This window comes from Desmodus rotundus, chromosome 1 (assembly GCF_022682495.2).
Source record: "Desmodus rotundus isolate HL8 chromosome 1, HLdesRot8A.1, whole genome shotgun sequence".
Taxonomy (NCBI): Eukaryota; Metazoa; Chordata; class Mammalia; order Chiroptera; family Phyllostomidae; genus Desmodus; species Desmodus rotundus.
In genome coordinates, this window is record NC_071387.1 from 177,391,392 (window position 1) to 177,406,999 (window position 15,608).

A 15,608-nucleotide genomic window follows, 5' to 3' on the forward strand; every position below is an offset into this window, starting at 1 on the left:
CCTCTTTCTCAGACGTCACCTCCCATTCTTCACCTAGTTAATTCTTTAATTCATCCATGGAGACTTGAGGCTAACATTCCTTCCTTCAGAGAGCCTTCCCAGATTTCTCCCAGGCTGTGGTAGGTAACACTCCCTGTCCCCTTTCTCTACCTTGAGCTTATGATCCAGACTGCCTAGTTTTAGTGGACAGGTTACCTACATACCAGTTCAAACTTGTCTTCCTCATTGGCCTATGAGCTTCCTGAAACCCAAAGTTATTTGCTTCCCTTTTGCATACTCAGCACCTGGCACATAGCAGGCATTCAATAAACGCGGATCATCATAAGCAGAAGAATGGAAACTCTGAGAGCAGGCAAGAGCTTTCAACTACTCGTTCATTGCTAAATCTCCATCACCTAGTGCAGTGCCTGGAAAAGAATCTATTAGGCAAGCAATGCAAGGTTATTTAACTCACTGTCTCTCACTTAAACTAAAATAATCTGCAAAGTACTTTTTATTACCCCCAGTCCACAGGTGAGGAAATGAAGGCTTAGAAAGGGTTAGGTGATTTGGTAGGAATTATGGCTTGTATGTAGTGGAACAGAGATTGGAGCCTTCTTCTGCTCTTCAGTCAAGGGATAATACTGCTAATAGTAGAACCCGAGTTGTATGAAGTCTTCAATTTTGATTGTCTGATTAAACTTGGCTCAAACCCCAATTCCTTGGACGAAGCCCTTCCTATTCTTACAATGAGTTCCACAGCTTTCAAGCTTTCTCCTCTTTCTCTGCTGCTTCTCCTCAGCGTCAGTTCAGGTTGACATTTCAATTTGGGCCAATCTGGCCTCCGAGCTCAGTCCCCTTACTGGGTTAAAACAAAACAAAATAAAGTAAATCTCTTTATCTGAGCATTGTATGCCTTCAGCAACTTTATTAAAAATTGGAGGGAAAAGGAGATTTACTATATTTTGCCATGTATAATGTGTTCCCATGTATAATATATACCCACGTTTTGGGCCAAAATTATCAGAAAAAAAATCTTTCATTTTAACTTTTTAATTCAACTTTTGATTTATTTATATTTAGAAACAAAACCAATTATCGTAGTGCAGGGTATTATTCTGCATACGGATATCACTATTGCTTCCTAAAGTTACACTTTTAATGTATATGCATAAATAAAAGAATTTAAAACATTTACATAGATATGGAATTAGTACTACTTATGTATAATGCACATCCTTATTTTTCCCTCAAAAATTTGGGTAAAAAAAAGTGCACATTATACAGAGCGAAATACAGTATAGGGTGGAATTACTCTGCAGACCAAGGTGACTCCTTACACACATACGCACACACACTCCTGAAGCAACTGGCGTGTCCTTCCCCTCTCCTGTGTAGAAGAGATGATCACAGACTAGTTCCACCCAAACAGGTCTCCTTAAAGCCTCACCTTTTTGCATAGCCTTATCAAACACTTTCCTACAGGCAGGCTCTCCCTGAAGGCAATTCTGGTGACAATAGTTATGATGAATGCAGTAAGATTAACATCTCAGTGGTTAGAAGACTGTAGTTTATAAGAACAAGAAGTCTGTCCCCTCACAAGTCACATTGGGAAGTCCTTTTCAATTCATGCCTGCCATATCCTGTGAACACATGCCTATGCAGAATTTTAATTCAGAGATTGTCTTAGGTAAGAATTGTCATCATAAAAGCAAATGTTCTGTAAATTATTAATTGTATTATACCAATAATATGGCCAAAGATAACGTTCTCATTGACTTCAGCCTCACCTACTTCAATCCCATTGACTACAGAGCCCTAGAATTTTTCCCTCTAAATAAGATCAGATCCCATATCACACAGTGCTTTGAATCACTCAGTGGTTCCTACTCTTGAAGGTTCAGTCCAAAGTCCCTACCTGCAGATGCCTGAGAGACTTCCATGGCCAGTGTCTGTGGATTTCTCCAGCCTCTTTCCCGCTGAGTAAGGCCCTGCTCGTGGTAGTTCCTTTCTCCACATACATGTGTACACACATTTTATTGAGTATAGGCCCATACATTTGCTCATCTTGTTTTCTCTTAAAAATCCTTCTCATCATCTTATCTCCTGTTTCATTCTTTAGGACTCACCCTTCTCCCACTCTACCTCTGTCCCGGTCTGATGTAAACAGCTCTCTTTTATTCTCCCATAGTCCTTGTGTTCCTTCTTTCAGAATATACTGCACACTGAAGTTCGCTCTACCACCAGACTCTAGGGTTTCCTTGAGTAAGGGACATACTCTTTTAATCATCTTGTTTTTACAGACGGTTAAGTACATGGCACAGAGTTGGTGCAAAATAAAGTACTGCTGCTACTAGAAGTTGACTTACTGATGGTACTAGAAGTCACTGAAACCCAAGGTTGTATTTATTTCATTTTAAAGTTCTACTAGAGCCTTAGGCAGAGCACTAGAAAAAAAAAAAACATAGATAGTGAGAAGATTAAAGGGGAAAAAAACACAAAATTACGCACATCTTCCCTTTGGAGGATTTTTGAAGTACGAAGTGAAATTTTATATGTTTCATAAGATTTTAAAATATTTCAAAACAAGAACCTTGATGCCAGGAATACACTTGGACATGAGAGCAGCTTGCCACTCGCAAGCTCTGCTTGAACCTGTTACATATGCACACTGAAAGCAAATCCAGCTCCTTCATGTATTTCCCATCAGATAAAATGCATGGAAGGAAAAAATGGCAGCAAAAGTTAGAACTAACCTGCACACATCTTCTACCGGAGTGAACTCAGGGAGTGACTCGCTCGAAGCAATACAGGGTGAGAGAGCAATCATTTTCTCCAGTTCTGCCTACTTCAGACACCATCGTCACCATCCTTAGGAACAACAAAGAAATTTTGGTAGGAATTAGGAGAGAAGAAGCTGGAATTGGTTAGGAAGATATGTGTTTGCTCTTAGGAATTGTTTAGTGGGTTGTTTTCTTTTAATTTTAAGAAAAGTCTAAATCAGCTGTTATAGTTAATATTTATTTTTTAATTAAGTGTGAGCACTGGTGTTCATATTAAGTGACATTTTTGGATCTATTCTCTTCATTTATACCAATAGGTCTATCTAGAGATTATGACGAACTTACACAAACCTTTAGTCATTCAAGTGTCAGCAAAGAAACCAACATTCACACAGTTACACATCACATAGCGTGGATCCCTTTACTTCAATGGTCAACATTGCTTAAGTTGTGGGTAAGAGTAATTGCTAAACATTTCTCAAGAGAACAACCTCAACCCCTAGCTAACTGCTGCAGCTCTGAGGCGATTACTTTTTTTCTTTGCAAAGAGAAGCTGCTGCTTCAGCATCTTCTCCCGGAGCCCCTGGCACTATTTCAGGCCATGTGTCAGGGGAACCCTTGATCACATCACAATGACGGAGGCCAAGTGCTGGCCTGCAAGAATCGGGAACTGTTTGTTCACAGCAGATCCTGAGTAAAACCTCGGTGTTACTTAGTTCAAGGGTGCCTTGAAGAAAACCAACGCTTCTGTAGGAGGGGACTTCCAAAGGCTCCAGATATTTCTTAGTCGCTGTTCGATAGCTCTCTCCTAAATTTTATGGAATTTCACCAACAGTGTTGATGGGGAGTTTTTCTCCCTGTAGTTCCTTGATTTGGCAAGCTTTGGGACAATTAAATAGAAGCATTTTCAGACATTTTTAAGTAGTGCCACAGTGAATACTACTGTCTGGGGTGAAGAGTATTTTATTAATGAATACAATTTGTGTTTTTGGTAAAATCCAAAATTAAATGAGCTCACTGTCAGTGTCCTGCTGTTGATGACATTTAGGCGGGTTGTTTGGTGTGGTGACTCAGTTTTCTGTACGATAGCTGGCAATTCCACATAGAGGCTTTTTAGTAGGGTTGCAATGTTCTTAGAATATTTGGGGTTGAAATTCCTAAAAGTTGAGCTTCAATAATGATCCTGAAAAACTGTGGTTAGCCAAATTGCCTGTAAACCAGGAATTTGGAAAAAGTAGTATTAGCTCTAAGCTAATCACCAATAATTCTTCACTTTACTTGAGAACAATTTTACAGAACAAACTTTTATTCTGAGTAATTATTGTTTGATCGATAAGTAGATGTGCTCCTCCAGATTTATACTGTACAGGCAGAAATGTTAGAACTTAAGATACATCTACATATGAATCTGTGATTGCACTCACACGTTGATTGTTAAAATGGCTTATCTGTTGGGACATAAAGTACTGTATTTTTCAGACTATAAGACACTCCAGACCATAAGACGTACCTAGGTTTAGAGGAGGAAAATAGGAAAAAAAAATGCTCCACCACCACACCCCCCAAACCCCAACCCCCCCCCTACATTCAAACTATAAGACACACCCATATTTTCCTCCCAAATTTGCAGGGGGTGGGGGAGGAGTATAGTCCGAAAAATACAGTAGATCTTCTGAAATAAATTGTTCCTCTTGTCCCTGTACTGCCTTTTTAAGAGTGAGTCCTGTCTTTAGGTGCATAATGTTTTGAAGCACTGGAACTTTCCTGAATTACATTTCTATTACAATTAAAAAATAAACACTGAAGTATATAATATGTGGTGTCACATCCTGTTAGACCCAAGGCCGGTATTTCTGAAAAGCTTTGAGAAGTCTGTGAAGATGGGAGGGGATTATTTATCTCGGACTTTGGAAGAATTGGAGCGCAGGGAAGAGGATCATGGAAAGCTAAGCCTTGGCCACATGGAGAGGGGATTCCGGGCTCCTGATGTAACCAGTGCTGGAAAGATGACAGTGAAAAAATCCTGGACACCATGGTTTTGCATCTTTAACCCATTGGGTGTGCAAATGATGGACAAATGACCCAAAATAAGTCAATTTCATGTTAAAAATTCCTACATCCCTGTTTTATACAGTGGAGAGATGAAAAAAGCAAAACCAAAACCATATAACAGATGTACTACCATCACAAGTAGGTACTGCTGTGCTTGCCGATGGAAGATATGAGGTACAATGAAAATGTGTTATGGTCAGAGGCTTAATTCTTATTTATGATCTTAAGAGTATGGGATTACAAGGGACTTTCTACATTACATCTTGGTGTAATGTTTCAATCTTTATAACAAGCATGTTACAGTTTTATTCTTTTAATCAGGGCAAAGCTCTACAGATAAAATACACTGACTATTTAAAATGATCTTCAAGGTTGTTCTTTTTGTTAGGGATAAAAGCTCCAGACTTACACTTTATAACCCACCTGGCAATGTTCAGGCAGTTGCTTGTTCACCTCAAGTATATATTCACAGAGATTGTTGGGGGGGGGGGGACAGTATAATAAAAAAGCAAATTTTAACCTAGAGTTCTCTAAGTGAATAGCAACAGTTCAAGAATTCTTGGTAACAATGAGCCACGTGGTACATGTAACATATACTTAGAAAGTTATTCTGACTTACAAATGTTGTATAAAAACCTATCTGGAAAATCCCAGGAGCCTGAGATTCAGTCTGTGAAATTCTTTGATCTGCCACTAATCACTTATAGAGCTTAAATTTCAAGGGCAGAATTTCTTCTCCTTTAATACCTACAGATTCCAAGACAAAGAAAAACCATCTCATCAATTTCATGTAAGCTTTCAATGTATTTTTTTCTAATTGAAAATAACAAAGCTTTATAAGGAGGACTCTGGGGAGTTTGGATTTCCCCGCTGAGACGTTTGCTCATCCGCATGCTGATGTAGGGAAGTTCTCCGCAATTGATCTGCTTATGAAGAGTGCCCATGGTCCCCAGGGTCTGCTTTTGTAAATAGAACCGGCTTTCATGCGAAGCCTTTGGATATGGCCTTTTCATTTTCTCACGTTTGTAGTTTATTCTGAGCATGGAGAATAGAAGAACCCTTCCAGACTTTTTCCCTTGACATCACAAGACCATCCTAGTCTCTGATTTGCAGTTCCACAGACGACCGGAGCACGTAGGCAGGACATGCGTTAATGGCCCATACCATGTGATGCATTGGCATTGCTGCTGCTTTAAGAAAACTCGTAGACCGTTCTGAATGTGCATTACAACATACTGTCAAATGTGAGACTTCTGAAGAGTCCCGGACTCCACAACACTGAATGTTTTTGTTTGCTTGTTTGTGTCCACCCCAAAATTTAGTCTGGTATTCAGCCAGGAGTGGGCACTGAAAGAGTCCAGTCTTAATAGAAACGCTTTTATTCCCACAACCACCCTGTCCCGCTTGAAGTAGGTAAATCCTAAACCCTTAAAAGAAGGCTCTAAAACCCTCAGAAACGGTTGCGCGGGTCCTAAATAACCTTGTTTGTGCAGCCCGTCGGGCTCTCCCCCGAATCCCGGAGAGCAGCCGGTGGTGGAGACGAAGAGCCTCCCGGCAATCAGGAGGCTCGGGGCTCGCGGGGCGCTAGGGGTCCCCCGGCAGGTGCGCTGCGCAGCCGCGCGTGCGCGCCAGGCGCTGCTGGAGCCCCACGGCAGGGGCGACCCCGAGCGCCGGCGGGCGGCGGAGGCTCCACGCCGGGTTTTCCGCCGCTCCCCTCGCCCGGACTCACAGCAGCCCCGCAGTCACACTCGCTCGCTCGTGCCCACCGCCTCTCGGGCTGGGCTTCAAAGCGAGAGGCGCCTGGCTGCGCGGAGTGATGCCACCGCCGGGCGGCAGGGCGGCCGGGACAGCGGCTGCAGGGAAGGACTCGGCGGGGGGGCCGGGCAGGCTTTGGCAAATGGGAATCTTTCTGTAAGGGACTTGTGGAGGGGCGGGCAGGCTGAGAGGGGCGAGAGGGGGACTGTTCCCGGAAAGCCACAGTGATGGAGCGGCACTGCGCCCGCCGCCCGCGGAGTTGAGAAAGAAAACAGGAAACGCGGTGGCTGCGCACCCGGCCGCGGCTGATTCATTCGCTTTGAGTGAAGGCTCAGCAGGCGGGGCGGGCACGGAGACGGCTTGGCTCGGGGCTGGCCACCTGGGAGACCAGGCGGTGGACCAGACGCTCCCTCCACGGGGCGGGCTCCGAGGCGCACGCGCCTCCCCCTTCGTCATCCTCAAGGACTAGGACTCTGGCCCGCTGCACCGTCTCAAAGTCTCATCCTGGTTTTTTTGTCTGGGTCTCCGTGTAAAAAGTTGGCTTGCTGCACTTTGCGTGCCCTCCCTGGACGCTGAACTAAAACGCCAAGCTGGAGAGACCGTGCTTTCCCGAGGCCAGCTGCCCGGCTAGCAGAGCCTCGGTCCCCCTCGCGGTGCCCGGCTTGGCAATATGAAGGAGCAGCCCTCATGTGCGGGCACCGGGCATCTGAGCATGGCGGGGTACGGCAGGATGGCCCCCTTTGAACTCGCTGGCAGCCCCGTGAAGCGCTTGAGAACTGAGTCCCCCTTTCCCTATCTCTTCGCAGAGGAGGCCTACCAGAAACTGGCCAGCGAGACCCTGGAGGAGCTGGACTGGTGTCTGGACCAGCTAGAGACCCTGCAGACCAGGCACTCCGTCAGTGAGATGGCCTCCAACAAGGTAAGCCCCTCCTCTGCTCTCACCGAGGCCCCTAGGCTGTTGACTCCCACACTGGTGAAGCCACCAGTGCCCGTGGCCCCGTGAAATATATACAGAGATTTGTCACACTTACTGCATGTTGGCGGTTCTGCTCCCTCCGAGGGAAGTCCCTGATTCTGTGCCTTCCCCCTCTCTTCCATTCACTCCAGATAAATTAAACATTTTGCAAAAGCAGCTTTGACACAGTTTGATTACAGTACCTCCAGGACACAGTGGGTTTGGGGAGGTGGCAAAGTGACACTTTGCCCTTGCAGCAGAAATCCAGTCCGGTCCATTGGCATTGCATGGTTAAGGGTATTCCTGGGATTCCCCGTTGGACATGAGAGTTGCTGGAGGTCAAAGCAACCTCTTGAGTGCCACCACCTACCCCCACTCAAAGTGAACTTGGAACCTTAGCCCTCATCTGTCTTGGTGTCAGGGTACCCTGTAAAAACTGAGCCTTTGTATGTTCACTTGGCCGTACACGTCCAGAGGAACGTCAGCAAAGTTAGAAAATTAATTATGATCTTTACCTTTGTTTCTTTGAGTCTTGGACGCTTCAGGGGGGCATTTGTGCCCTCTGTGCCACAGTGCTGAGGGGTAACCTTCAGCCTGACACAGCTGTAAAGCAAGTGGAGTGTTGTCTGCTTTGCTGTATTTTTTGGAATTCCTGTTTTCTGTCTTTAGTTGTGGAAGGGAATAATTGGTTATGTGTGTTTTTTATGAGTCTTGACCGAGGGGATGGGAAAGAAGACATGCCCGTGTTGGATGCAAATGGCTGAGGGATTCAGCCTGCAAGGACTGGTAACTCTGTGTGACAATTAGTAACCGTTGCCTCTTAAAGATATTTGGCTTTTGGCTACCTATTTACAAGGTCAGTAAGGATATGCCATTTTACTGTTTACATGCACATATTTTTCAAAGAGTGATGCTTTTTTTTTTTTGCTTACTGTAGTTTTTATCCCACCTGTTTTTTTAATGCAGTTTTTAAAAATACCAAAGCACATCAGCCACTTGTCTTATCTGTTGACAGCATTGTTTTTAAGTGAAACGTTACCTTCAAATAAATTAAAAGGGACTCTTCAGTCACCATCCGCAGGCACTAACCTACCCATAAGCACTCTGACCTACTTATGTGAACACTAGTGATCGAATCTGAGTTTTATTTTGTCATTTGGGCCACATTCCTAAATCTGGTATGGCTCCTCACCAAAATGATTGGTTATTGCTCTCCTACTCCCTGATGTGGTGTTAGGTGCCATTGTTCTCATCTGACTAACAAAATCTTAGTTCATTTATTACATTTCTAAAATATAAATCATCCTTTCATAATTTGATTCCTAGTAACAGTAGACATAAGCTGAGTATCTCCATTGTCCTACCTGCTGAATGGGACCATTCTGCAGTGGGCCTGAGTTCTTAATTCTCTTCTCTGGTTAATTCTGTGTAGTAAAAGAAAGAGCAGAACCTGAAGGCACCTAAAGAGATGTGCAGGCATTTGCTTATGTTTTCAAGATGATTTGACTGTACTGTTTCAGCGGAATGAACCTGAGCAGCTACAATTACTTTCCCCCAAAATCCATACTCTTAATGACGAGAGCTATCTTTTAATTTAAAAATTAACGTGAAATCTAATAATAATACATGAAAACTGTCAAGTAATTAATTTATCTACATTTTAAGATAAAAAATAAAACTTTCGGTCACAATAATTGCTCAGAATGATTCCTTTCTTTTAAAAGCACCACATTACGACAGGGTTTTGTTTTGTTTTTTTTAACCTTCACTCTGAAGGACCCTAAATTGGACTTTATGTTAATTTACAGGTTTAGTATGGAAGGTGAGCGTATCTGGTTGAAGTGCGATCTAGGTTAAGTGAGAAAAGACTTTTCCAAAATGCAGTCATTCTAGCAGCGTTCATGTCTTACAGTCGAATGATTACTGGCAGGACACTTATTTTTAGCATTAAAAAAATTTTAACTCAGATGAAGCTGTGGCTTAAACTTTTAATGGCTAAGCCATTCATTTTTTAACCCATGCATTTCTAAATGAGTGCCAAGCTCATGTGACCTTTTATAGATGAAAACAGATGAGCATAAAAGGAAAGAAAGAAGCTCTTGGTAAAGGTTGTAAAGTGACCCTTCTTCTGGATAACGAGAGCGTGAATAAGTCACAACTACGCGAGCTGTAAACTGAGTTGGAGCAGCTGATGTGAAGGTCCCCGTGAGTGAACCTACGTCTGAATTGGCATTGCAACAGCTTGTGTCACACGTCCACTAGGTTGTCTGAGATCTCTTGAGTATGAATGAGTAAGTCTGAAACATAGCTTCGGGTTATTTTTTTATTGTTATTACCGTCCATTCGTTTAACATGGGCTTGTTTGAACCAACCGATGTTTTCAGGTTACTTCTCTTTGCCTTTGAAAAGTCATGACCCCAATAAATTCAATAAAAAGGGAAAGAAGAAAATGAAAAGTCATGACATCTTTCTCTGGTTTCTTCTCTCTTGAGGCTTTGTAGAAATTCACTCTGATAGATTAAAATAATAAAAATACTAGTAAGGATCAGGATTTGTAAGTGGTTGTGCAGAGAACTCTACAAAGAATCTCTGTATCTCTGTGGTGATTATTATGACGATGGATTTGGGTATCAAGAAGGAAACTGATTCTCCAAACCCTGTTAGCAAATTGGGTTAACAGATTTTTCAAAATGTTTTTAAAAATCTTGATGAAAAGAATCTAAATTATTAGCAGTTTTTCAATGAGGCGTCAGAAGCAACCAGCTATGTTTCCTGACTGGTACTGCAATGTGCATACGCTCATTGATGGTATTGAGATGGGAAACTTACTGACTTCTTGTCCAAGGCCAGAGTTGGCGGTACTACATCCAGGATGCTTGTACCAAGTAGGGTAAGAGGCTCCAGATGGCATTTAACTTGAGTAGTTACATCTACAGCATTTGCCCTCAAAAACACATTAATCTGCCTGCGATTTGTACAGATTTCCTTTGGAACCTCGTTGATACAGTTGAGGGAGATTATGGTGAGGTCTCAAAGATTTGGAGACAGTCAGACCTAGAATTTGAATTATGATTTTGTTCCTTGCTAGCTGAGCTACATTAGAGAAATGACAACTTTTTTACTTTCAATTTCCTTAGCATAAGGTGGACACAGTATCTGTTTTGAAAGGTCAATGCAGGAGTTTGAAGGAATAAAATAGCTGGCTAATGAATAGTGCCTGACAGTAGACATGTGCCTGTTGGTGGTATTATTATTTGAGGTTTATTAGGTCAAACTTCACTGCTTGCTTACTTGGCTAAAATATGCGGGGGGAGGGGGTATCATTCAATTGTAATTTACACTTTACATTTTAATTTTCATGGATTTTCATCATGTAATTAAGTAACTTTGATGTATATTTCTATATTATAAAAATGCTTAAATTATATTTATACTATTTTGGTATAATATAAACATAAACATTTTGAAGTTCTAACTAGAAGTTAAGTCTTTTCTTAAATTCCAGTTACAGAATTCCAGACAGAAGAGCCAAATACTCTTTTTTTCCTCTAAAATCGAAAACACAGTTCCTATTAATTTTTGGAACATGTAAAACATAATTTGGGATTGGAGGACATATTTCCATCCTTCTGTACAGATTTGCAAAGCTGAAATGCCCTTTTAGATGTTTATGATGCAGAGTAGTTTCAGTGTTTTGGTTCCCTTCTCTTAGGGAAAGTCAGTGGAGGAGCTAAGAGGGGCAGGCAAGCAGTCCAAGCCTCAGGGCTCTCAAGGAGGATGCTGTGGAGCCCTGTGACTGCATCTACTTGTGTAGGTGCAGTAATGTTTGGAGGAAGAACCAAAACCATTTTTATTTCCCCTCAAAATTTACACTCTAAAAAAATGTTCTTCCTCCTAATTTTTGGGACAATTCCTTATCTCATCATTGCTGGGAACGACTGTGCTTCAAGCTAAAAATCTGTCTTGAAGTAAGGGTTCAAGCATCCTTCTAAGACAAAGTTTTTCTTCGGTTCATTCTAGATGTATCGTATGTAGGCCAACTTTGCAAATGTGGTCGTGACTTCTTTATGGAATTCATTTTGTCTATTTGTTTTTTACGAAATATCTCTATCATGTTTCTGTTGCCTGTAAATTAAAGTTTAATTTACAGGCAACAGAGCTTTTGCTTAGTGTTTTCATTGTCTGCTCCCCCTGCTGCTTTTTAACAGTCAGTGCGTACATAAACATACATACACTAGCGCCTTCTGTGGCTGCTGATACACTTTCTTCTGGAAAAGAGGGGTGGTGGAATGAATATAGCATGTTCACAGAACTAGCTAAATCTTAAGATATTTCACCATTACATGAGTATAACAGAACAGAAACAAATATTTAACTTTTGCTAAGAAGAAAGCTGAAGAACAAATAGCAAGTAATAGTTGTTTTCTACATTAAAATACTGAAATTTATTCACATCATCATAAGATAATTGTTAAAAATTAATAAAGATGCCTAAAGAAAAACTTTACACTTTAAAGGAAGGTATTTCCTTTAACTATAGAAACTCAACTTATTGATTTTTTGGATTTGCTATCTGCATTTTCATTTACTTATAAAAGTAGATTTGGCAAAGATTTATGTAGTTTCTATGTGTGCCATAGTTATTATGAAAGATTGGGAATGCTCGTTTTTATGGTTAGTGTAGAAAAAATACTTTGTTTTATTTTAAGTAATAGTAGAAAGAGGGAACTGCTTTGAACAGGAACTTTGTGTTTCACTGAATAGTAAGCCCCTTGACTTTAACAAAACACGATGGAATAAAACAAACCCTAAGTCATCGCTGTTGCCTTCAACTCAGTTCCTATATCAATCAAGATTTAGTAGCATTAACTTAAATATCTCTAACATTTAATTATCAAAAGCTTCTAATATTTTGATTCAAAAAATTAGTCATTACTAAGGAAATCTCTCTCTATTACATTTTGATTTAATTGCGGGATAGAATAGTGGTAACTTCCTTCTCAAAGTGTTATAAACTATATCCCTTTTTTTTTGAAATTTCTAAACAGAAGACTTAGCCAAGATAAAATAGTACTTTTCCCAATGTTATGGGTAGATTAAACAAACTTTCTTTGCCAAATAGCAAGGATGGAAGATAAAGTGTTTGTTTAATTTAAGAAGATTTCTAATAGTCACATGAATTGTAGCTGGCAAAATACACACATCTTACACATCTGGCAAATGCGAAACACTGTAAATGCTGTGATTTTCAGTTAATCCATGAAATATGCAGAATCCAATTTTCCCTTTTTTGGAAGGGGAACAACCCTTTAAAAGCGCAAGTAGCTGGGCTCGCTGTGCGGCGGCAGAGCGCTGCCAGGGCGGCGTCCCTGCGCCCGCCCCTTGTAGTGATGGTTGATCTGCTCTGTTCGTCTGTGATCTTTCCAGAAAGTAGAAAGATGCCTAGCCTTTTGTTTTAATATCCACACTAGTTTTAAAAGACATTTCAAGAAGGTATTTTCTTGTATTCATTCTAACAAGGTTGGGGAGTGATCCTTGATGCTGATTAAACAACAAACAATTCTGTTCTGTTCATTAAGAAATTAGTTGGATTGGATGGTAATGGGTTAATCATCCTTTACACTTAGAATACTTTTTAATGACGTATTTTTCTCTATTTGTGTTTAGTACTCTGAGCTCGTGGTTGTTGTTTTGCTATACTTTGTGTACTTTGAGGAGGATGAATGATCCTTACTCCCTGGCCTGGTATGTACCCCTGTGATGCCAACAGCAGCTCTGTAGAGTGGAAAGAACATAGATGGTTTTTGTCACGTGAACTTGGTTTCATATTCCAGCTCTGCTGCTTCCTACCTAATATTTTGGACAACATGCCTCACTTCTCTGAATCTCAACTTCTTCATTTATAAATGGGGATAATGAAAGAAAATTAAATTGCAAGGTTGCTGAGAGCATTACACATGACATATGCAAAGCTCAGTTTGGTTCCTAGCACATACTGGGTGCTCAATAAATTGCATGTAATTCATTCAAGGTCTAGAATATATTTTTAAAAAGAGATTAAGAAAACCATGTGCCCTATACTCCTTGCAATGTAAGAAAATAATATTTCTTAGAGGAAAAACATGGCCTTTCTATTCTGTAATATATAACAGTCTAAATTAGTGTTGCTCAAACTTTCTTTGTCCATTCATAATCGCTACCTGCTAAATGTTCTTATTTAAAGCATTTATTTTTTTAATTATAAATACTCACCCTAAAGCCTCATCTTAGGCAAGAGTATACACAAAATCATGGATTTGAAGTCCTGGTTATATATTTTTTTCTATTATACATTACAATTGAATATATAACAATGATAACAATATATATAACAATATAACAATAACAATTATATAACAATTATAATAATATATAACAATATATACAATTGAATATATAACAAAATGAGAAAATGCTCATGAACACCACCTTAAAGCATTTTGCTTACTGCTCACAGACCCTGGGCATACATTTGGATATGCTGTTCTAGATTGTCAGCAAAAACAATTTTGTGAGTCATTTTTTATTAGAAAAATTTGTTTTAAACAACCTATGGTTTTCCTTCTCTGCCATTAATGGGATCTCCCCACAAGAGGAGAAAATGCCAAACTCTTTCACCAGAAATGTTTCATTCATTAGACACTGGGTGCTCAGGCAGAGTGGTCTGTGGATGGAGAGCACCTTCCTGTCGCCAGACTACCTGGGCTGGATTCACGCTCTGCCTTTCAGTAGAAGAAAATGGGACAACTTACCTTCTGTGCTTCAGTTTCCTCATCTGCTAAGTAGTTGCTGTGACAATTTAGTGAATTAAAAGGTAGAAATGGTGTAGACAGTCAGGAACATAGTGGTTACGTAGTAATGTCAAATAATTGATTTCAATCTGTAAAGGAGTGCCATCTGTCTTTTCTTATTTTGTGGGGTGAGGGCTAGAGAAGGTGTTGCTTTGCCACCCTATTACTTGCACTTCCAGCAAGCTTTGAAGAGGAAACGGTGGCCTAATGATGATGCTACTAGCCAGAGGGGGCTGTTGGAGTTTTTCATGTTTCTTCCCATCAATGGCTTTTCAAGGAGTTCACCTTTTGTTTCTTGGTGCAGTTTTACAGAACAGCCCATCATGTGGCCTGAAGCTTTACCAGAATATCCGAAAGTCTCTGAGCTGTTTCTAGGAGGACTGCATGAAGCAGCCGAGGACAGTTTAGCCAGTTATTTTCATTAACGTAATGTATCCCTGTCATTCTTCTGAATGAGACTGAAAGCAACCCAGGCGCAGAATCTCTAGTTCATAGTTAGTGCTAAAAATGTATAGTAAGGACATGGCGTGTCATTGCACCTCTCAACATGTCGACTACCTAGTATACACACAAACGTTTCCCTGCTGTGTCAGCTGAGAGGTCCTAAAGCAGTGGCACCCCCCAGCAGTGAACACACCTAGCACCCTCAGCTCGGTTTCTAATGCCATTCTCCAATCAGAGGTATCAGGAGTTCTTAAAGAAATGGTCGGTTGTAGAACGGGGACAGGAAGTGAGGCTGGAGCATGTCGTGGTGCCTGAAAGTGAGGAAGTGCACAAACAAACTGCACACGGATGGGATCGTGTCAAAGGGACACGAGAGCCAGCCTGTGAAAGAGCTCCCGATCACCAGAGCTTGAAACAGGTGATGAAGGAAATGAGTGGGTATTGGATTATAACCCAAAATATTTTTAAAAATCCACAAGTTCATACTGATATAAATACTTTCCTGAATAAATAATTAAACAAGCAGAATAGACAAATCTCCTATGCAGAAGAATTCCAAATAATTTATGTAGATACTCAGCCCTCAAAGAGGGAGAGCATAAAACTACTCACTTCTTAAGTGTGTGCCGGGCATATTCACTTCCTTCCATAAAGCACAATATGGGAAGAGAGGACCTTGGTGGAGGAGGAACCCGACAGGCGCACACCAGCCCGGCCAGGCGATCAAAGTGGACATCGGCAGTGATAAGTTACGTTGCAATGTGTACCCTTGATGTGATCTGATGAAAATGGCACTGTACATACATCTGT

General features: G+C 41.0%; 1 protein-coding gene across 16 annotated transcripts in view; it reads left to right on the plus strand.

The window, feature by feature from the left end:
• PDE4D (phosphodiesterase 4D) overlaps positions 1–15,608 on the plus strand; it is a 1,245,374-nt gene that overhangs the window by 1,188,672 nt on the left and 41,094 nt on the right. For 14 of the 16 annotated variants that reach the window (XM_071219656.1, XM_071219665.1, XM_071219658.1 and 11 more), the window contains one exon: positions 7,376–7,488. In XM_071219656.1, coding sequence (XP_071075757.1) covers positions 7,376–7,488 — 113 coding nt within the window. Of the gene's footprint in view, positions 1–6,700; positions 6,726–6,759; positions 7,290–7,375; positions 7,489–15,608 lie in introns of those variants that run through there. The other 2 variants (XM_045186272.2, XM_045186271.2) reach the window with 2 other exon arrangements.